The 21,740-nt window shown below is 57.2% G+C and overlaps 3 protein-coding genes across 3 annotated transcripts; 2 read left to right on the top strand and 1 right to left on the bottom strand.

The window, feature by feature from the left end:
* The first annotated feature begins 414 nt into the window (after positions 1 to 414).
* On the top strand, positions 415 to 3,120 carry RPS5 (ribosomal protein S5). The gene is made up of 6 exons (XM_051990438.1): positions 415 to 540; positions 1,792 to 1,900; positions 2,022 to 2,231; positions 2,589 to 2,717; positions 2,797 to 2,895; positions 2,985 to 3,120. The coding sequence occupies exons 2-6, from the start codon at positions 1,793 to 1,795 to the stop codon at positions 3,051 to 3,053; spliced, it is 615 nt and encodes a 204-aa protein (XP_051846398.1). The 5' UTR covers positions 415 to 540; position 1,792; the 3' UTR covers positions 3,054 to 3,120.
* Positions 3,121 to 3,538: 418 nt separating this feature from the next.
* RNF225 (ring finger protein 225) lies at positions 3,539 to 7,213 on the top strand. The gene is made up of 2 exons (XM_051990423.1): positions 3,539 to 4,001; positions 5,650 to 7,213. The coding sequence occupies exons 1-2, from the start codon at positions 3,877 to 3,879 to the stop codon at positions 6,662 to 6,664; spliced, it is 1,140 nt and encodes a 379-aa protein (XP_051846383.1). The 5' UTR covers positions 3,539 to 3,876; the 3' UTR covers positions 6,665 to 7,213.
* Positions 7,214 to 16,426: 9,213 nt separating this feature from the next.
* Positions 16,427 to 17,474, bottom strand: LOC127556911 (olfactory receptor 10AC1-like). Its single transcript, XM_051990427.1, has one exon. The coding sequence runs from the start codon at positions 17,405 to 17,407 to the stop codon at positions 16,427 to 16,429; it is 981 nt and encodes a 326-aa protein (XP_051846387.1). The 5' UTR covers positions 17,408 to 17,474.
* Positions 17,475 to 21,740: the final 4,266 nt, after the last annotated feature.

The following is a 21,740-nucleotide window of genomic DNA, read 5'->3' on the forward strand; positions in this document are numbered from 1 at the left end:
CCCCTCCCCGGCGCCCCCTCCCCCGATACACGCTTCCTGGGGGACGGGAGAACGGACGCCAGACCTCCCCCGGCGCGGTACCAGAAAACCACAGTGCGGCGCCGGAGGCCGGAAGCGGCCCGGAGAGGAGGGGGGGCCCGGGGCCCTGCAGGGGCGGGGGCTCGGGGCCACTGGAGGAAGGAGGGAAAGCCCGTGACGCAGCAGGGGAGGGGGCTCAGGGAAATTGGGGCATAAAGCTTTCCAAACGGCGGCTCCAGTCGCGGACGCATGCGCAGTCTCTAAGCCTGTGTCCCACGTGTTATTAGGAACGGGCTCCCGGCCTTTCCGGGTTGCCCAATACGCTTGCGCACGGTCGTCCCTAGGTGGCGACCCGGAAGCAATCGCGGCTCATATAAAGTCCGAGACCCCGCGGGCGCGGCCTCTTTCCTGTTCCGGCGCCTGAGTGAGGCGCGTGGAGTAAACGCGGCAGCACTTGCGACCCCCGCGCCCGGCATCCGGAGACCTCCCCCTGCCCCGCGTGGACCGAGGACCGAGGACCGAGTGAGTGCGGGCCTTCGCGCCGCCTTTGCCCGGCGGCAGCCGCCCCCCGTGCCCCCCGCCCCAACACATTGCACGGGGGAAACTGAGGCACGAGCGGAGCCGCCCGCGGGAGAGGGCCGGAAGGTCGGGCTTTGAGTTTCCCATCGGTCAGCGGCTTTGCTGGGGAGGGAAGGCATGTCCCCCCTGGGAGGACTCCCCCTCCCCCAACACCCTCGTACCTGGCGGGGGGAGGGCAACTGCACATTGTTAGGAGGGATTCCCTATGGAAGGAGGGGGCAGCTGCACACGGGAAGGACTGGTCCCCCCCAATAACCTCAGTGGGGGAGAGGTACTCTGCACTGGTAGGACTTCCCCCAGTGATTCCCTATGGATGCGGGGGGACTCTCCACACTGGAAGCACTGTCCCTCCTGTGGCTAGTGGGGGGAGGGCAACTAAGTACTGGGAGCACTGTTTCTCACCCCCCCCAATAATTGTGCATTGGAAGGACTCTTTCCCCCAATAACCTCTTGGTGAGCGGTGGGAGATAAGCACCTAACACTGAAAGGGCCCCCCCCCCCCAATAATCCCCTCATAGCTGATGGAGGGGGGCACCTCCACACTGGAAGGACTGTACTCCCCAATAATCTTTGTGAGTGGGGGGAGGAAGGCACCTCCACACTGGAAGCACTGTCCCTCCTTGTGGCTAGTGGGAGGAGGGCAACTGCCCACTGGAAGGACTTTCCCCCCAGTGATTCTCTCTGAATGAAGGGAGGGGCACCTCCACACTGGAAGGACTGTACTCCCCAATAATCTTTGTGAGTGGGGGGAGGAAGGCACCTCCACACTGGAAGCACTGTCCCTCCTTGTGGCTAGTGGGAGGAGGGCAACTGCCCACTGGAAGGACTTTCTCTCTCCCCCCAAAATACTGCTGCACTGGACTCTTTCCCCCAATAACCTCTTAGTGAGCGGTGGGAGAAAGGCATCTAAACATTGAAAGGGCTCTCCCCCCCCCCAATAATCCCCTCATAGCTGATGGAGGGGGGCACCTCCACACTGGAAGGACTTTCCCCCCCCCAACCTTGTCGTTGCTGATGGTAGAAAGGTATCTCCATGCAGAAAGGAGTGCCCCCCTATAACTCGTCATCTGATGGGGGAAGCACCTCCACACTGGAAGGACTGTTCTCCCCAATAATCTTTGTGAGTGGGGGGAGGAAGGCACCTCCACACTGGAAGCACTGGCCCCCCATAACTCGGACCCCTCCTTCCCCCAGTATGACTGAGTGGGAGACAGCGGCGCCGGCCGTGGCCGAGACCCCGGACATCAAGCTGTTCGGCAAGTGGAGCACAGATGACGTGCAGATCAATGACATCTCCTTGCAGGTGAGGAGCCTCCCCTGGCCAAGCCCCCGGGGGAGGAGGGGCTCGGTGTCACCCCAGCCCAATTTGGGGGTCCCGGGGCTGTTCTGACCCCTGCGCCCCGTTTCCGTCCTCTGCCCGCCAGGATTACATCGCAGTCAAGGAGAAGTACGCCAAGTATCTTCCCCACAGCGCAGGGCGCTACGCCGCCAAGCGCTTCCGCAAGGCCCAGTGCCCCATCGTGGAGCGCCTCACCAACTCCATGATGATGCACGGCCGCAACAACGGCAAGAAGCTCATGACCGTGCGCATCGTCAAGCACGCCTTCGAGATCATCCACCTGCTCACCGGGGAGGTGAGGGGCCCGGGAGGGAGGGGCCTGACCCGCTCTCAGGAGAGCCGTGGGGGTGTGGTCAGGTGTCGTCGGCCTGGTCACCCCAGAGATATTGGAGGGGGCGTGGCTGGGCAGTCCCTGGCAGAGATCATCGGCCTGCTCACGGGAGAGGCATTTGGGGGTACAGGATGTGTTTGAGGAGTCACCCCCTGCTCAGAGGAGAGGCATGAGGGGCCCCCACCCATCCTGTGAGCTGTCCCTCGGGTGGGGGTCTTTGCCCCTGAGGCTTTCCTGGGCCTCTGGGGAAGGGGAGAGGGTCCTGGCCTGGCCCAGGTGCCCGAGGGGCCCGTGGCCTCAACTGCCACCTCCTGTCTCCAGAACCCACTGCAGGTTCTTGTGAACGCCATCATCAACAGCGGGCCCCGGGAGGACTCCACCCGAATTGGACGGGCAGGGACGGTGAGGCGCCAGGCCGTGGACGTGTCCCCGCTCCGGCGGGTCAACCAGGTAGGGGTCCCTGCCGGGAAGGGGGTGGGGGTGGGGATGCCAGGCCAGGTCCGCAGGCTCACCGCCCTCTGCTCCCCAGGCCATCTGGCTCCTGTGCACCGGCGCCCGAGAGGCCGCCTTCCGCAACATCAAGACCATCGCCGAGTGTCTGGCCGATGAGCTCATCAATGCCGCCAAGGTGAGGGGGGGGCCCTGGTGGGGAGGGGGGGGCTGGGGGCGCTCGCGGAGCGGCCCCCCTCAGCAACCCTGCCTGTTTTTCCTCCCCAGGGCTCCTCGAACTCGTACGCCATCAAGAAGAAGGATGAGCTGGAGCGAGTGGCCAAGTCTAACCGCTGAGGCCGGTGGCTTCTGTCTCTAATAAATGCCCCCTCCCCCTGCAACAGGGGCAGGGTCCCTCTCTGTGCCCATGTCTGCTGTCTGCTGCTCTGGGGCTGGGGGTGCGCCGGGAGCCGGACTGAGGGGCAGGAGACATGGGGGGATCTGGGCCTACACACATGGCGGGGGGGGGGTAAAACATGGCATCTGGGCCTACACACATGGCAGAGGCGGGGGGGCGGAACACGAGGGGATCTGGGCCTGAGGGCACAGCAAGGACAGGCCGGGGGCTGCACAGACACATGGTCTACACTCATGCAAACACACTGCCCGCCCGCTGGGAGGTGGGGGGTACCATGCTCACTCAGGGTGGGCCTGCCTGGGGCTGAGCTGGCAGCACATGCCCAGCATTCCTCTGCCTGGAGCAGCCCAGGAGGAGGGAGGGGTCTCAGCCCTCTCCCGATTGGGGGGGGGGAGTGAGCCCTTAGCGTTGCTCCCTCCCCTTGGGGGTTCTGAATGCGGAGGTCACAGGCATTTGGGGGGCTGGGCCCAGACACGCCCCCTCGCGCTGCTCCCGAGCCTGGGGGGCGGGGGCGGTGGTATCTCCAAGACAGGCCGGCATTCCTGGCCGCCTCCGCCATCCGGGCGGGCTGAGGGGTGGGGCGGCGCCCACAGGTGCAATGGCTGGGGGGGGCCGTCCCGGGGGAGGTCCCGCCCGCTCCCCACTAGTCGGGAGGTGGCTCAACCGGTCCGGCCGGGAGCACGGGGGCGGGCCGGCCCGGTCTGGCCTGCGAAGCCAAGCCGGGGTTATGAGTGGACCCCACCCCGCCCCGCCCCCTTGAAGATGATCCCTGAGAGACCGGAATGCCAGGCTGGGCATGGGGCCGGGCCGGGGCGGCCCGGGCAGGAGGGGAGTCGGGCGGCCAGCTCGGCGCGGGCCAGAGTGCCCGCCGCTTCCCCCGGGGACAGGTAGGTGACCCCCTCCGCCTGGAGCGTGACCTCAGATGGGCCGGGGCTTCCTGGCCCGGCTCAGCCTTGGGTACGAGCCCTTCTTGTCTCCTCCGGGAGGCTCGGCCCTGCGGGGCGTCCAGGCGCCAGGAGCTCTCCCTCCTGGCTCCCCACCGAGCTCTTCCCCTCCTCCACTGCTTAGCCGCTCCCCCCCCCCCTTTCCTGAAGCCCACCTGGGTTCAGCAATCTGAGCGCGGGCTCGGCCCCCCTCCCGTAGAGCGGGACCTCGGGGAGGGGGCGCATCCTCATTGGATGGCCCCACAGTCCCGGGAGGGAGGGGCTGTTGCTGGGGCAGCTCGGGCGGTTCAGCGGGGCTCAGCCAGACTGGAACTCGGCTTTTCGGGCTCCCCATGGCTGCCCCACTTAACTCCACACGCCCGGCTTCTGATAACCTGTCTGTCCCCTCCGCCGTCTCCCAGTCTGACCCCCCCCTGTGGCCCCTGTCTCTCCCTCGGGCCCCCTTGCTCTCGCACCTCTCCCTGTCTCTGTCCCTGTGTCCATCTCCCCCACGCCCCCTTTCTCATCACTCTGTCTCCCCCTTGTCCCCCTTTCTCATCACTGTCTCTCCCATGTCCCCTTTTTTCATGACTCTGTCTCCATGTCCCCCTTTCTCATCCCTCTATCTCCCCCTTTCCCATCACTGTCTCCCCCTTTCTCATCACTCTGTCTCCCCCACATCCCCCTTTCCCATTACTCTGTCTCCCCCATGTCCCCCTTTCTCATCCCTCTATCTCCCCCTTTCCCATCACTGTCTCCCCCATGTCCCCCTTTCTCATTACTCCGTCTCCCCCATGTCCCCCTTTCTCATCACTCCGTCTCCCCCATGTCCCCCTTTCTCATCACTCTGTCTCCCCCATGTCCCCCTTTCTCATCACTCTGTCTCCATGTCCCCCTTTCTCATCACTCCGTCTCCCCCATGCCCCTTTCTCATCACTCCGTCTCCCCCATGCCCCTTTCTCATCACTCCGACTCTCCATGCCCCCTTTCTCATCACTCCGTCTCCCCCATGTCCCCCTTTCTCATTACTGTCTCCCCCTTTCTCATCACTGTCTCCCCCTTTCTCATCACTCCGTCTCCCCTATGTCCCCCTTTCTCATCACTCTGTCTCCCCCTTTCTCATCACTCCTGTCTCCCCCATGTCCCCCTTTCTCATCACTGTCTCCCCCTTTCTCATCACTCCGTCTCCCCCATGTCCCCCTTTCTCATCACTCTGTCTCCCCCATGCCCCCTTTCTCATCCCTCTGTCTCCCCCTTTCTCATCACTCTGTCTCCCCCACATCCCCCTTTCTCATCCCTCTGTCTCCCCCTTTCTCATCACTCCGTCTCCCCCATGCCCCCTTTCTCATCACTCTGTCTCCCCCATGCCCCCTTTCTCATCCCTCTGTCTCCCCCTTTCTCATCACTCCGTCTCCCCCATGTCCCCCTTTCTCATCACTCTGTCTCCCCCATGCCCCCTTTCTCATCCCTCTGTCTCCCCCTTTCTCATCACTCCGTCTCCCCCATGTCCCCCTTTCTCATCACTCTGTCTCCCCCACGTCCCCCTTTCTCATCAGTCTCTCTTGCCCCGTTACGGACCCCCTTGCTCATCCATCTCCATCTCCCCCCGCAGGTTTCCGATGCCGTGCCCTCTGTCCTGCCTCCGCTGGCCCCGGGGCCCAACCCGTTCCTGGTCCATCCCCAACTCTCCAGCCCCCAGTTCCAACACACGCTCCCCCCGGGGGGAGGGAGAGGAAGAGGATGAGGACGGGGGCCCTGGGCCGGGCCTCACGGAGGCGGAGTCCCCCATCCTGCCTCCGCCCTCCCCCTTGGACTGCCTCATCTGCGTCTCCCCCTTCGACGGAGTTTTCAAGCTGCCCAAGCGCCTGGCCTGCGGCCACGTCTTCTGCCTCGAGTGCCTGGCGCGGCTGTCGCTGGCCACCGTGGGCAGCGGGGAGGCCGTGGCGTGCCCCATGTGCCGGGCGCCCACCCGCCTGCCCCCCCGCCGCGGGCCCCCCGCCTTGCCCACGGAGCCCAGGCTCCTGCCCCGCGACGCCCAGAGCCCCGGGCTGGGCCCGGACTCGGTCCGCTTCGACCGCCGCCGCGGCCTCCTTTACCTGCGGCCGCCCTCCTCGGGCTCGGGCCCGAGCTCGGCCAAGGCCCGCGAGGGCCCGCCACTGCCCCCGCCTCTGCGGCTGGGCCGGCCGCAGACCCGGCCCCTGGGCTGGGACCGCTCCACGTGGGCCTTCCACGCGGCGGTCACGCTGGCCGTGCTGGTGACGGCGGGGCTGGTGGTCTCCGGGGTGTACATCTTCTTCCTCATCCCCCACGCCACCTCCCACGCCGTCATCCTCCCGCACCTGCCGCCGCCGACGCCCACTAACTCCTCCTGGTTTCTGGCCCCGGTGACGGCCCCGCCCCCGGAGCGGACCCAGCCGGGAGAAGATGAGGGCCCCGAGGGAGACCAGGGCCCGGAGGGAGACCAGGGCCTGGAGGGAGACCAGGGCCTCGGGGAAGACCAGGGCCCGGAGGGAGACCAGGGCCCCGAGGACTTGTCTGGACCTCCGCCTGGAGGGTCTCAAGCAGGCGCTGCACCTGCCCGGTCCCGCGACAGAGAGACTGCTGATGGTGACCCCCTGGGGGGCTGAGAGCCGATCCGGCTCCCTAGCCTGTCCCTAGGCTCATAGATGGGGAAACTGAGGCAGCCCGAGGAGATGAGCAGGGTTGGCTGGCACGGTCACCGTGGGCCCCACGTCTGGGCTTCCACCCCTGGAACGATCTGGTACAGTTTCCCCATTTTCTAGAGAAGTAAACTGAGGCCCAGAAAAGGCCTCAAGTCCTGCAAGTAGTGAGCAGGGGACATACAGTGGCCCTGAGTCAGGGGAGCCCCAAAGTAGGGGCTGGGGGCGGGGTCGCTGAGCTGGCTCCCCCGGCCATCCTCTGGGCTGAGGACGCATATCCGCGGGGGCCCCGAGCTCACCGCCCGAGGGCTCGGGGCTCTCCAGGGCGGAGGTGGGGAGCCCCCTCCCCTCCTTGGGGCACGCGGCGAGCGCCCTGAGGACACGAGAGGGGGGCACGTCAGGGACGCCCCCGACCCCCCAAGCCCCGGGTTCCCTTCGCACAAGCCAAGGAGCTCTCAAAGCTCGGGGGGGGTGGGATAGGCGTTTGTAATAAAGGCTTGTTGATTGACTGACGGATTCCCGGCTGCATCACTGCGGTTTCCTGGCTCTTCCCGGGGAACACGAATGTTCGCGGGGAGCGGGAGGGTTTGTAACAACGAGCGGGGGGTGGGAGGTCAGCTCTTCTTCGAGGCCTTCTGAGGCTTGAAGGTCGGGTTCACAACCACATAAACCACAGAGCGGGGCGGGGGTGGGGGGGGAGTGGGGGGAAAGAGAAGGCCACACGCACGCGCAGAGGAGTCCTTCGGGTTCCTCCATCGGACTACCTATCCCAGGAGGCTTCGCGCGCTCGATGAATGACTACGCAGACGCAGGAGATTACTGGCACTGTCTTTTGCCTGCACCCCCACCCCCGCAGTTGTCATAGAAACGAGTAGACCCTTGCCCGGTATCCCCGGCGAGGAGTGTGGGCGGGAACATAGGCACCAAAGCCAGATTACGCCCCGGTAATAGAGAGACTGCACCCCGAGGCCATTGGAGCAGAGGCTAAAGAGAGGCTCCCGGTGGGCGGGCATCCTGGGGACAGAGCTTGGACCTCCACAGGGCCTAGAGCGGCCCCGCGAGAGAGAGCGGAAAAGAGGGCGACTGCGCTTCCGGTTCTGTCCGCGCCCAGGTCTACGGGAGGCGGGAGGGGACGCTGCAGGCATGCGCAGGATTCGTCCGCTAGCCCTCCCTTCCAAGTCCCGGTTGGCAGAAATGGAGGAAATGGCGGAAAGGAGGAGCAGGAGCACGGGCCCGACCCGAGAGGTCTCATAGCCCAGCCGGCCCTCAGTTTATATCTACAGAACCGTCCCCCTCTCCGCCACATGTATTAAGCACCTAATGTGTGCCCAGCACTGTGCTAAGCAGAAGGTCTCAGGGCGCTCTGTCCAGTGGGGGCCGCATCCAAAGCTGTACTTGGAGCCGGCGCGAGCAGGGAACAATTAAGCAAGGCATTAAGGCTTCCTGTAGGAGGCAGCCAGGAAGATCAGGAGGAGGCACCGGGCACAGCCCGGCCAAAAGCATGGAGGCAGGACCGGGTCCCAAAGCCCGGAGCTGCCGGACTCGGGGTTGTGTTCCCTTGGAGACACCGGGGAGCCCCTGGTGATTTGGGAGCGCAGCGGTGACTCTCAGAGCTGAGCTCCCCAGGACCTGAAGCTGGACAGCTCCGGGCAGTCACAGCTTTGACTCCCCCCTCCCCCCTCCCATTGGGAGGTCATCAGAACCAGCTAGAAAGGGAAGGGGAAGCCCCCTGCTGCTGTCAGGCGCAGTGTTTCCACTTACATAGAAGGAAACTGAGGCAGCTCAGACTGGGGCAACGACTTCCCCAAATGGGGGAACAGTGGGTGTGGGGGCGAGTCCAGCTTTGGCTTCCACTTTCCCATCTGGAAAACGAGTGGGTGAGACTCGGTCTTCTCTGGGAGGCCCTGAGGACCCCAAGGGAAGGACTAGCCCCCTCCTCCCAAGCTGGTGCCTGGTGGGGACGCCCGAAGCTGCCCTTCCGTTCCCTGGGCTCCTCTCACTCTCATTTCCAGGCTCTGCCGCAAGTCACTGGGGCCTCGGGAAGCCGCCGGGCAAGGGACGGGAACAGGACGTGGTGGGGGCGGGGCGGGGAAGGAAGTATATCGCGCCCCTGGAGAGGAAATCCAAGATGGTGGCTCAGAGGAGACCCAGCGGAGCCCCCCACGTGTGTGACGTGTGTCAGAGCACCCCTGAAACTTGGGGAGGCCCTGAGGAAGGGGAAGAGCTCTGACTAAAGGGGGGGAGACCCTAAGGAGGCGCTCAGCCCTTAACTAACAGCAGAGATGTCACCACCAGGGGACGCTCTGACCACCGGGCAAGAAAGCCTTGGGGCACAGCTCCGGCCTCAGCCCACCGGAGGCACACCAGAGAGCAGTGTGTGTGTGTGTGTGTGTGTGTGTGTGTGTGTGTGTGTGCGCACGTGAACGAGTGTGAGTGAATGTGTGTGAGGATGTGTGTGAGTGTGAATGTTTGCATAAGGGTGTGAAGGAGTGGGTGAGTGTGAGAAAGAATGTGCTTGTGAAAGGGTGTGTGTGAGAAAGTGTGTATATGTCTTGTGTAAGAGTGTGTGTGTGTGTGTGAGGGTGGGGGGGATGCCAGAGAGGGTGTAAATGTGTGTGAGAGTGAAAGTGTGAGCGTGTGTGTAAATGTGTCTGTGAGGGTGGGAGTGTGTGAAAGTGTGAGAGTATAAGTATGTGTATGAGTGTACTTGTGTGTGTAAATGTGAGTGTAAGTATGTGAGAGAGAATATGTGTATTTGTGTGTGAATGTGTGAGAAAAATGTGTGTGTGAGAAAGTGTGAGTGTAATGTATGTGAGTGTGTAAAAATGTGAAAGTGTGTGAGGGTGGAATGTCTGAGAAAGAATGTAAGTGTGAGTGTGTGTAAATGTGTCTGTGAGGGTGGGAGTGTGAATGCAAGTGTGAAAGTGTGAGAGTATGTGAGGGTGAGAGTATAAGTATGTGTATGAGTGTATTTGTGTGTGTAAATGTGAGGTGTAAGTGTGAGTACAAGTATGTGAGAGAGAATGTGTGTATTTGTGTGTGAATATGTGAGAAAAATGTGTGTGAGAAAGTGGATGTGATACATTGTATCTAGGATATACTGCAACATATCCAACATATAAAGGACTGCTTGCCATCTGGGGGAGGGGGTGGAGGGAGGGAGGGGAAAAAAATCGGAACAGAAACGAGTGCAAGCGATAATGTTGTAAAAAAAAAATTACCCTGGCATGGATTCTGTCAATATAAAGTAAGTATTAAATAAAAAATAAAAATAAATAAATAAATTTAAAAAATAATAATAATTTGGAGCAGTTTGGGGAAGAAGTTGGGTGAGTTTCTGTCTTTACTCTGCCATCTTGTCTCTGCTCTCAAGTATATTTTTTAATAAAGTACTGATCTAAAGCATCCAAAAAAAAAAAAAAGTGGATGTGAATGTGTGTGTTAGTGTCAGTGTGTGTGTATGTGTGTGAGAGAGGGTGTAAGTGTGTGTGAGTGTGTAAAAATGTGAATGTGTGTGAGGGTGGAATGTGTGAGAAAGAATGTGTGTGTGAATGTGAGAAAAATGTGTATGTGAAAGTGTGAGTGTGTGAATGTGTGTCTGTGAGTGTGAAAGTGTGAGAGGGTGTGTGTGTGTGTGTGTGATTGTATCTGAGTTTGAATGGGTCTGAGTGTGTGTGTGAACAGGTGCTGTGAGACCCATCTGACCCAGTCTAAGTGCCCCTGACAGCCCAGTGTTGTCCCTGGGGCGCAGGAAGGCTGCTGGCTGTTGAGGGACACACCAGGGAGAGGTGACTTCCTTTCTTGCTGGGAACTTTCCCCAGGACAGACTCGGGGCTGAAGGAGAGGCTGTAGCGGGGGAGGGGCCGCTAGCAGGCTGCTGGATGAATGATGGATGATGCTAGTTATATTTAGGGTCAGGGTTAGAGTCAGGAGGCATTGAGGGTTGGGGTTAAGGTTGGGAGGTATTTAGGGTGAGGGTGAGGGTGAGGGTTACAGGGTTAGGGTTAGGGGTAGGGGTAGGGTTAGGGTTAGGTTAGGTTAGGGAGGCATTTAGGGTTGGGTTAGGGTTAGGGGTAGGGTTGGGTTAGGGTTAGGGTTAGGTTAGGTTAGGGTTAGGGTTAGGGTTAGGTTAGGGGTAGGTTAGGTTAGGGAGGCATTTAGGGTTAGGTTAGGGTTAGGGTTAGGGTTAGGTTAGGTTAGGGAGGCATTGAGGGTTAGGGTTAGGGGTAGGGGTAGGGGTAGGGGTAGGGTTAGGGTTAGGTTAGGGTTAGGGTTAGGTTAGGTTAGGGAGGCATTGAGGGTTAGGGGTAGGGTTAGGGGTAGGGGTAGGGGTAGGGTTAGGTTAGGGAGGCATTGAGGGTTAGGGTTAGGTTAGGGTTAGGGTTAGGTTAGGTTAGGGAGGCATTTAGGGTTAGGTTAGGGTTAGGGTTAGGGTTAGGTTAGGTTAGGGAGGCATTGAGGGTTAGGGGTAGGGGTAGGGGTAGGGGTAGGGGTAGGGTTAGGGGTAGGGGTAGGGGTAGGTTAGGGAGGCATTGAGGGGTAGGGTTAGGTTAGGGTTAGGGTTAGGTTAGGGAGGCGCATTTAGGGTTAGGGGTAGGTTAGGGTTAGGGTTAGGGTTAGGGTTAGGGTTAGGTTAGGTTAGGGAGGCATTTAGGGTTAGGTTAGGGTTAGGGTTAGGGTTAGGTTAGGTTAGGGAGGCATTGAGGGTTAGGGTTAGGGGTAGGGGTAGGGTTAGGGTTAGGGTTAGGTTAGGTTAGGGTTAGGGTTAGGTTAGGTTAGGGAGGCATTGAGGGGTAGGGGTAGGGGTAGGGGTAGGGGTAGGTTAGGTTAGGGAGGCATTGAGGGTTAGGGTTAGGGGTAGGTTAGGGTTAGGTTAGGTTAGGTTAGGGAGGCATTTAGGGTTAGGTTAGGGTTAGGGTTAGGGTTAGGTTAGGTTAGGGAGGCATTGAGGGTTAGGGGTAGGGGTAGGGGTAGGGGTAGGGGTAGGGTTAGGGTTAGGGTTAGGGTTAGGTTAGGGAGGCATTGAGGGGTAGGGTTAGGTTAGGGTTAGGGTTAGGTTAGGGAGGCGCATTTAGGGTTAGGGTAGGGTTAGGGTTAGGGTTAGGTTAGGGAGGCATTGAGGGGTAGGGTCAGGGTGAGAATTTATAGGCATTGAGGGTTGGGGTTAAGATGAGGGTTACAGGGTGATTTTCGGAACATGGATTACAATGTGGTTTTTGTGGACTCCAGTTGAGACTGAGTGAGCTGGGAGGGCGCCCCGAGGCCTCTTTCAGTCGCCAAGCTCAATTTAAAGAAGAGGAATCAGAGAAATCCACGAGAAAGCTGGGTTTGGACCCACATCCGACCTTCCCCACTGACATTTCGGGGTACCGTCCCTGTGTGTTGCTCATAGGGCTTCCGTGGAATTCCGGAACCCCAGAGCTGGAGGAGCTCAGAGAGGCTGGATCTTGCCCAGGCCAGGAAGTACAACCCCCTCTTCTTACAGGTGAAGGAACTGAGGGCCACCGATGACCCCCAGCCTGGAGGCGTCTGATTTATCCTCACATGTGCCTGGCTCTATCCAGCCCCCTGCTGTACCTGCCAGCCAAAGGTCCTCCAGGAGATGTCCTATACTTCCAGGCTGGATGATGAATGAAGTCTCAGGGGCCATCCAGTGTAACCGACTCCAGAAGGGTCTCCCGCTATGAGCCCCATGGTGGTGCTCTCATCTCTGCTGGACCTCTCCCGTGGACAACCACGGCCTCCCCCCGCAGCCTATCTCATGCCGGGGCAGCTCAAAAGGTCTTAACATGAAGCTTCCTCCCCTCCCTGCTCCGGGCTCTGCTCCCTCGACCCTCCCCTGCCCCAGCCCCAGTTCTGGTCCCCAGGCTGAGCCTGCCCACTAGCTTCACTGATGATGTCCCTCCAGGCTGTCTTTCTCTACCTCCTTGGTATTCCTTCTGAAATATGGCCCCCGTGGATAAGGTCTGAGGATGATGACTGGAGGGATCTCATCTCCTTCCACTCCCGGGAGCACAGGACTTCTCCTGCCTTCAGAGCTTTCTGGAGACAAACTCCTGCCAGACCATGTTCCCCACACTGAGCTTGGGTTTTTGTTTTTTAATATTTATTTGTTACATTTTGAGTTCTGAGTTGTCTCCCTCCTTCCCAACCCACCTTTGAGAAGATTAGTGTTTGTGTGAGAGAGATTTTGTGTGTGTGTGTGTGTGTGTGTGTGTGTGTGTGTGTGTGTAAAACTATGCAATACATGCACCCACAGATCAGCTCTTTCTCTGTGGGTGGATGGCATCTTCCTCCCTTGTAGTAGATTTGAGATCTGATTGGGTTTTTAGCTACTCCTCAAACAGCGTTGCTCTGTCACCAGCCTTCTGGGAATTTCATGCGGCTCCTTCCATGTTTGTCTAAAATCACCGACCATCATTTCTCATGACAGTAGCACTCCATCAGTCTTTAATCACAGCTCACATCGGTACTCCCCAGCTGATGGCTATTCCCACAGTTTCCAACTCTTTGTCTCCACAAAGAGAGCTGCCATATATGTTCTAGACTATATCCTCCACCCCCACCCCCCATCACCTTGGGAAATGGATCAAAAAGTTTGTATACACAGTTTGATAACCCCTGGGCATAATTCCAGTTTTTTTCTAAAATGGTTGGATCATTTCACAGTTCCACCAACAATGTATTAGTATGCCCATGTTTCCATATCCCCCTCCAACATTTGGGATTTTCCCTTTCTATCTTGTTAGCCATCCAGATAAGTGTGAGAAGTTGTTTTAATTTGCATTTCTCCAATCATTAATTTAGAGTATTTTTAATATGGCCATATATAGTTTTGATTTTTTTCTTCCCAAAACTGTCTGTTTGTATCCTTTGACCACTTATACACTAGGGAATGATTCATGTTCTTATAAATTTGACTAGTTTATATGTTTGAGATATGCCTTTATCAGAGAATTGGTCTATAAATAATTAGCTTCCCCTAAGTTTCTGCTTTCCTTCTAATTTTGGCTATGTTGATTTTTATTTATGCAACCCCTTTTTAATCTAAAGTAACCAAAATTATCCACTTTATATCCTTCTATGCTCCCTATTTCATGTTTATTGATCAGTTGTTTTCTTATCCATAAATCTGATAGGTAATGTGCTTCTCTAAATTTACTTATGCTATTTTTATGTCTAAGTCATGCATCCATTTTAATATTCCCTTAGTGAATGGTATAAGATATTAGTCTATACCCAATTTCTGTCAGATGGCTTTCTAGTTTTCCTAACATTATCATCCCCAAATCTTAAATCTTTACATTTATCAAGTATATGATTACTATAATCATTTCCTACTATGTGTTGTCTACCTATCCTATTCCTCTGACCCATTATCCTTCTTAACCAGTACCAGATAGTTCTGAAAATAACTGCCTTATAATACAGTTTAAGATCTGGTAATGCTGAACCTCCTTCATTTATATTTTTTATTAATTCCTTTGTTATTCTTGATTTTTGGTTCTTCCAAATGAATGTTATTATTTTTATAGCTCAATAAAATAATTTTTAGTAGCTTAACTGAGATGGCACTGGAGAAGTAAATTAGGTAGAGCTGTCAATTTTATTATTTTGGTTCTGCTCATGAACAATTATTATTTCTCCAGTTATTTAAATATGACTTCATATAAAAAGTATTTCATAATTATGTTCATTTAGATCCTGGTTTTGGCTTGGCAGACATACTTTTAAGTGTTTTATATTGTCTGTGGTCATTTTAAATGAAATGTGGCTTACTATCTCTGCTTGCAGGGCATTGTTAGTGTTATATAAAAATGTTAATGTTTTAGGTGGATTACTTTATATCCCACTAGTTTGCTAAAATTATTGGTTATTTCTACTATTTTAAAAGTTGAATCTCTAGGGTTTTCCAAGTATGCCATATATCATCTGCAAAAGAAGATAGTTGTATTATCTCATTGCCCAATCTGATTCCTTCTGTTTCTTTTTCTTCACTTACTGCTATTGTTATCATTTCTATTATACTATTGAGTAATATTGGCAATAATAGTCATCCTTGTTTTACTTCTAATATTATTGGTAAGTCTTCTAGCTTATTCCCATTACAAATAATACTTGCTGATGGCTTTAGGGAGATGCTTTTTTATCATTTTAAGGAAAAATCCATTCATACCTTTTCTTTCACATTTTTTAAAATAGAAATGGGAATTGTATTTTGCCAAGTGCCTTTTCTGTATTGATAAAATCATATGATTATGTCCATTTTTTTCTATTGAGGCAAGCCTGAATTCTTGGTATAGTCTCAGTATATATTGCTATAGTCCCCTAGCTAGTATTTTATTTAAGATTTTTGCATCGCTATTTATTCGTGAAATTGTTCTCGTTTTATTTCTATTTTCACTCTTCCTGGGTAAGAGCACCCATAGTGTACTTCTAAGATCATTTCAAAAGCGAGTGCAGTTTTGATCTGTTTGCATCCAGTCTAAACTCTACCCTGCTAAGAACTTTGGGGAATTTCTCTGTTGTGTACCCAGTTTGTTAGCCATCTGCTAAAGGTGATGAACGTAGTGTCTGTCCATCCCCACATCTCATTTTGCACCTGGCTGCACCTGTTTAGACTATACTCCCCTACCTGAGTATCTTCTTCCTCTCCCTCCCTTCCCTTCCAGCTGCCTCTTGTGTGCTCTTTCCCATGAGACTGAGAGGTTCTGAAAAAGCAGACTTTTTCATTTTAGTATTTGTATTCCCGTGTTTAACACAGGACCTAGCACATAATAGGTGCTTAATGAACAATTGACTGACAGATTTAAAATGTGAATTAGGCCAGGCTAGGAGATGCCTTGAGTCTCTCCAAGTAGGTGTCTCAGGAGCAGCTCATCCAGCCGGTAGTTACGGAAACCCAATGTTCTCCCGCTGCAGTCCATGCTCCTGGGGAGAAAGGGAGATACAAGCCCTGGACTACATGGTGGTGAGCTTCTGGCCGTAAGCTCTCTCCCTTCCAGTCCACCCTTCATTCAGCTCTTAAAGTTAACTTCACCTCCCTTCCTCCTAATCCCCAGGGCCTTTCCCACCACTCCAGGATCATAGAATCCTCAGTAGTCCTTCTTAGCCTGCCTTCTTTCCCCTACCTTTTTACAGCCTCAATCGGCTGTCAAAGTCCCAGGCTCCCAATGTCCCCCGTGCTCTAGCGACACTTGGCCTCCTAGCCCATGTCACACGAGCACTCAGACACGTTCTCTGGCCTTTCCCTCCGTCGGAAAGCTCTCCCCCTCCTCTGCCACACTGTGTGATCACCCTGAATCTTCGCTATCCCCAGGATTCGCTCTCTCTTGTCCACAGTGTTTGCCTTTGTAGTCTCTCGCGTTAGACAGGGCGTTCCTTGACGCAATTGCTGCAACTAGTTATCCGTGGCGTCTGGCCCCGAGGAGGTGCTTAATAAATGCTCGTTTCTTTCCTTCCCTCCGCGTCTGCGCCTCCGCTCTCCATTTTGGCGGGGAGCTCTTTGGAAGCAGGGACTGACTTTCCCCGTTCTTTGTACTCCTAGCACTTAACACGGTTTCTGGCACATAGTAGAAGCGTAATAAATGTGTCTCGATGGTGGACCGCCTGTTCGTGAGATCTGAGCCTTTCTCTTGCATTGTTGGGCGGGCCTCCCTCCCAGCCGGCGGCCAGCGCCTTCCATCCCCTTAGGACAGGGGGATCCTTTCCCCTGTCCCCCGCCCCGCCTCAGCCCCGGCAGCTCAGGCCGACCGTGCGTGAGGCGGCCAGCGCCCGGCGCAGAGCCCCCTGCATGTCCCGGTTGCGCAGAGTGTAGATGGCCGGGTAGAGGAGGGGAGTGAGGTAGATGTAAACCAGGGACACCAGCTTATCCTGCTCCAGCGAGCGGCCCTCGAGCGGCCGCGCGTACATGGCCGTGGCGCAGCCGTAATGCAGCACGGCCACGGTCAGGTGCGAGGCCACGGTGCCCAGCGCCTTGCGGCGGCCCTCGGCCGCGGCCCCCGCGCCCAGGATGGTGGCCAGTACGCGCGCGTAGGACAGCAGGATGAGGGCCAGGGGCAGCACCAGCAGCAGGAGGCAGGCGGCCAGCAGCGCGCGCTCCTGCAGCGCCTTGTCCCCGCAGGCCAGCTCCAGCAGCGCGGGCAGGTCGCAGAAGACGTGGTTGACCAGGTGGCCGCGGCAGAAGGGCAGCTGGAAGATGGCCACGGTCAGGGCCAGGGCCAGCGCGGCTCCGCCGGCACAGCAGGCCGCCAGAAGGCGCCAGCACAGGGCGGGCGTCACCAACTGCGGGTAGCGCAGCGGGCGGCAGATGGCCAGGTAGCGGTCCAGGGCCATGGCGGCCAGCAGCAGGCACTCGGCACCTCCCAGCGCCACGAAAAGGCCCATCTGGGCCGCGCAGGCGGCGGCCGGCACCGCGTGGCCCCCGGGGGGCAGCAGGAAGCCGGCCAGCGTGCGCGGAGTCAGCACCAGGGTATAGGCCACCTCCACGGCGGACAACGAGCCCAGGAAGAAGTACATGGGCGTGCGCAGCGCGCGGTCGGCGGCCGCCAGAGCCACGATCAGCAGGTTGCCGGCCAGCGTGGCGGCGTAGAGGGGCAGCCCCAGCGCGAAGAGCAGGGCCCGCAGCCCCCGCGGCCAGCCCGAGAAGCCCAGGATCACGAATTCGCGCGGCAGCCGGCCAGTCCAGTTGGCCTCTGGTCGCAGGCTCATGGCGGGGGCCCTGGGGAGGAATGGAGACAAGGGCTGGCCGGGGCTCGGGCCCCGCTAGGAGCTGGCACCCGACCGGGGTGGGGTGGGGGGCGGGGGAGGACGAAGCGGGCGGGGCTGCGGGGCGCGGGCTGGCGGGGATGGAGTCTGTCCTTGGACCACACACCTGGAACTTTGGAGTTGGAAGGGGCTTAGAGATCACTTAGAGATCACCGATCTCCCTGCCCGAAGCCTCCCTACCCCGATTTACACGAGCCAAACTGAGGTCCACCTAGGGTCTGAACTCGCTCAGACTCCCAGGGAGCCGGCCAGAGCTCGGTAAGGCCGCCTTGTCGGGGTAAAAGGGGCCAGCCGTCTGAATTCTCGTCTTCGCTCGCGGAGACAGATCCACGCTCGAGAGCCAGCTGTTTCGCGGCCCTGCCGAGTGCTGCCGGGTCCCCAGTGGGAGCGGGAAAGCTCCCCAGACGCCTCGAGCTCCCTGAGACTTTGCCCACAAGTGGTCAGCCCCGCAGCCTCCGCTTGCGAGCCTCCCAGGACGGGGAGCTCCCCACACCCTTAGGGAGTGTTCCTGGCGGCTGCCGGACCCCATTCCCATCGTCCCCCACTTTTTCCTTTTCCTTTCCACCTCCCCCCCCCCCCCCCAGCTTCGGGCTGGGAGCTTAGCGCGCTCTGACCCGGGCCACCCTGGTTACCTGTTTCCTCCTTCCCGGGAGTGATTCCCCACGGGAGGAGGGGAGGGAGTTGGGACACTCGTTCCGTGCTCCCCCGCGCCACACAGTAGCGACTCCTCGGGGAGGAATATCAGCGCCTCTCCAGCACCTATCCAAGACTGTGGTCGCAGTTGTCTGCTGACCTTGGGGGAAGGAAGCTTAAACTCCTACTATGTGCCAGCCTGGGACACGAGAAAGTGGGCCAGTTAACAGCTCGGCTCGGTAACAGGGAGCATCTGAGCGTCTCCTTCCCAGCGTTGTCGTGAAAATCCGGTGTGAAATAGCCAAGGAAAGCACCTGGTACGGTGACTGGCACACAGTGGGAACCATGTAAATGCTTATTCAGCCGCCTCCCCCAACCCTCCTGTCTCCCACCACCGCCAACCCCTCAAGCCAGGACTGCTCCTGGACCCCTCAACTTCTCTCCTCTCCTTCTACTGGGGTGCCAAGGCCTGTCCCTATCATCTCCCCAACATCAGCCCCCTTACCTCCTCTGGCGCTGCCCCTGGCTCCTCATGTCTGGACTGTTGCAAGCAGGGGGTAAGCTTGCTCCAAGCCTCCCCCCCTGCACCCCATCCTTCAGCCCAAAGCTCAGGTCCAACCATGTCACTTCCTACTCACTCAACCCCGCTGGCTTTCCCTGGCCTCCAGGAGCAAACCCAACCTCCTCACTCCTCACTGCCCACCACATAATCCTCCATCCCGGGCCTGGCCCCTCCTCCCCACCCCCTGTTCTGGCTCTATCCTTCCACTCCAGGGTTTCCAGTGGCTGTTTGCCAGGCCTGGAATGCTCTCCCTCCTCACCTTCACTTCCTGGGACGTTCCCTGGCTTCCTTTAATTCCCAACTAAGATCCCAGCTGCTGCTGGAAGCCTTTCTCCATCCCCCTTGATCCTGATGCCCTCTCTGACATTATGTCCAGTTCACTGCATCTACAACCTTTCAGTCAGTGTTTATTTCCATGTTTTCTCCACCTTAGGCATAGCCTAAGGTCTTTCTTCATAGTCTTAGCACAATGCCCAGCATACAGTAGGCGCTTAACGGATGCTTGCTGACCGACCCTCCAGCTGAGCTTTCTCCCCACAGACTGCTCTGCCAACCCAAGCCCAATTGTGGACATTTACTTGAGTCCAAGTCATGTGGGTGGGTTTTGTTCGTGTTCTAGCCTGCCCCGGTCTTTGTCCGTCCTGACGCTCGCCCTATATGTGACTGTTGTCCCTCCCGACTTGTCCCCTTGAGATTGGAGGCAGACGGCATCTCTGCCTTTATTCGGGACTGGACAAAACAGTGACCAGGAAAAAGCCTGACAGACACAGATCCCGGCCATTCCACAGGAGCCTCTCGCTCCTTTGGCCCCAGGCATCATAGTTTGATCTACTTATTGGATTCATGGGTAGAAGCTGCAAAGGGACAGATCCCCCATGTAAAACACTGGCTAACCGTGACCAGGCTGCCTCGGGAAGTGGTACGGATTTCTTTCTGATACAAATTGGGCTAAATGGACGTCTGGCCACAAAGGACTAAAGCTCAGTACATTCCAAGTGGCCAAACTAGTCTACAAGCCCTTTCATTTGTTCCCTTTCCCCACCGGATCTTTGACCTATGAGCTTATGAGCCTAAACAAGCATGCTTAGGCCAGGGTAAAACGACCGGCCGAGGGGAAGGGAAGGGGGGTGTTCGGAAAATCTGATTGGTCTGTTCAGGTGTGTGAAGGGTCAGGAACAGTGGGGGAGGGAAGGGGCCGGGGTCTGCAAACACCTGAATGGAGGAGAAGCACCTTCACCACGAGACCTCCAGAGAGGCCGAAATGGTGGGCCCTTCCTCCTGGGAGGTCTTGGAGAGGGGCACGTGGGGGGACACGTGGGCCATGGAGGCCACTTCAGGCTCTCTGACCGCATGCTTTAATAAATTTAATCAAAACCGCAGACTGGCCTGAGGGTTAGCACACGCCCTATACAGCGCCCAGCGAAATCCAAAGGCTGAGCCAATGTGGACAGCGCAGCATGCTGGGCACCCCCTTCTCTCAGCTCATGGGGCTTATCTCACTGCGGTCGCTAGGGAGCGGTTATGCACATGGTCCTAGGCAGACTCAGGAACATTTCATTTTCTCCTCTCTTCCCGAGATGTTTGTGGAGGACATTTGGAACTGTCAGGAGTCATGTCGTGACAGACAAGCTGGCTCCTAGTTGTCTCGGGGGACGAGGGCCACCAGTGCCCGTCTGTGTCTTCTCAGCCCACTTTTCTAGGCCCCCTCCCGGGAGGTGTGAGGGAACCTTGGGTAAAAGAAGTCCTGGAAGGGGCCTCCGGGCTAACCTCCTCTTGTTATAGATGGAGAAACTGAGGCCCAGAGAAGCATTTGCTTCAGAGCATCCTGGGAGCAGGGGCTTGACCCCTGCTTTCCTGACATTTGGCCCTTTGTGAGCCCCAGTGACTGGGCTTAGCTTTGAAGGCCCCAGGGCAGGGAGATGAGCTAAGCAATGAGCCGGATCCTGACCTTGGCATCAGAGGTAACTAGTGCCCCCTTTCTCTGGGGGTTCTTGCTGGGTAGTGCCAGTCTGGCCCCTGGCAAACGACAGATACAGAGAGATAGTGACAGACGGGGAGGAGGAAGAGAGAGAGACTCTCGGAGGCAGAGAGACAAAGACCAGTGGATGAGACAGGGAGACAGAAATGAGAAAAAGAGAGAATGAAAGACAGAAAATGGAGGAGATGGTCAGAGGTGACCAGGAGCCCAGACAGGCACAGGCGGAGGAACTGGGAGGGACCGGGAGCCCCATCCCCAAGCTTCCTCTTGGCACCCCTTGCTGCTGTGCCTGGGCAGGGACAGAATTGCCGGAGCTGACAGTTACAGGGACCCTCCGGTGCTCATGGCCGCTGGTGTCCGCAGAGGGCACCTGCTCCAAGTCGGCCTTTCGGCCCCTGCTCCCACCGGCTCTGATCCTCCCTTCTTACCTCTCTCCTTCCTCCACCTTCAGCCTTGGCCACCTCTGGCCCGTGGTGCTCAGGCCCTGCCCTCAGTGGGTGGGGAACGTCGGCTCCGGACTGAGCCTCTATAAGAGCGACCCTTTGTGCTCTCCCCACCCCGACCTAACTCATAGTCTCCTGGGGCAGTTGATGGGCTTAGGGACTCAGGGGGGACTCAGGGGGAGAGCAGACAGGCAGGCAGGGAGGGAATTTTCCAGCCTCAATTCCCTGGATCTCTGGGAACAATTGGATCCACTAATGAGCCCCCCTGAGCCTTGTTAGGGTCTCTGTCCCCAAGGCCTCATTAAGACTGATAGAACCCAGTTGGACCCGAGGGGCTGAAGGGAGAAGGGAAAGAGCCCAGGGAATGACAGGATATTCCAGGATTAGGGGGAACTCCCAAACCTGGGATCATTAAGCAAGACTATTAAATGGTCAGCCAGCCTCCAGCCTCCTTCACCCAGTCCATCCTTCATATACATGCCCAGGTGCCTTCCCCATGCCCCCTCAAATCTTTTGGTGGTTCCCCAGTTCTTCCAAAGAGACTTTAAGTTTCTGATCCTGGCATTCAAGGCCATGTGCCATCCGGTGAGAGCCTTTCAGAGTCTTGTTAATTCCCTCATTCCCTTTCCCAGACCCTGAGCTCCAGCCCGTAGGGTGACC

The sequence above is a fragment of the Antechinus flavipes genome, chromosome 3 (assembly GCF_016432865.1).
Source record: "Antechinus flavipes isolate AdamAnt ecotype Samford, QLD, Australia chromosome 3, AdamAnt_v2, whole genome shotgun sequence".
Classification (NCBI taxonomy): domain Eukaryota; kingdom Metazoa; phylum Chordata; class Mammalia; order Dasyuromorphia; family Dasyuridae; genus Antechinus; species Antechinus flavipes.

What these genes read in the sequence shown, in the direction of transcription:
- RNF225 (XM_051990423.1), top strand. Translation starts at nt 3,877, where the DNA reads ATGATCCCTGAGAGACCGGAATGCCAGGCTGGGCATGGGGCCGGGCCG. An exon ending in GCCGCTTCCCCCGGGGACAG is followed by an intron (nt 4,002 to 5,649) that starts GTAGGTGACCCC and finishes CTCCCCCCGCAG; the next exon opens with GTTTCCGATGCCGTGCCCTC.
- RPS5 (XM_051990438.1), top strand. Translation starts at nt 1,793, where the DNA reads ATGACTGAGTGGGAGACAGCGGCGCCGGCCGTGGCCGAGACCCCGGAC. An exon ending in TCAATGACATCTCCTTGCAG is followed by an intron (nt 1,901 to 2,021) that starts GTGAGGAGCCTC and finishes TCTGCCCGCCAG; the next exon opens with GATTACATCGCAGTCAAGGA. An exon ending in CGCTCCGGCGGGTCAACCAG is followed by an intron (nt 2,718 to 2,796) that starts GTAGGGGTCCCT and finishes TCTGCTCCCCAG; the next exon opens with GCCATCTGGCTCCTGTGCAC.
- LOC127556911 (XM_051990427.1), bottom strand. Translation starts at nt 17,407, where the DNA reads ATGAGCCTGCGACCAGAGGCCAACTGGACTGGCCGGCTGCCGCGCGAA.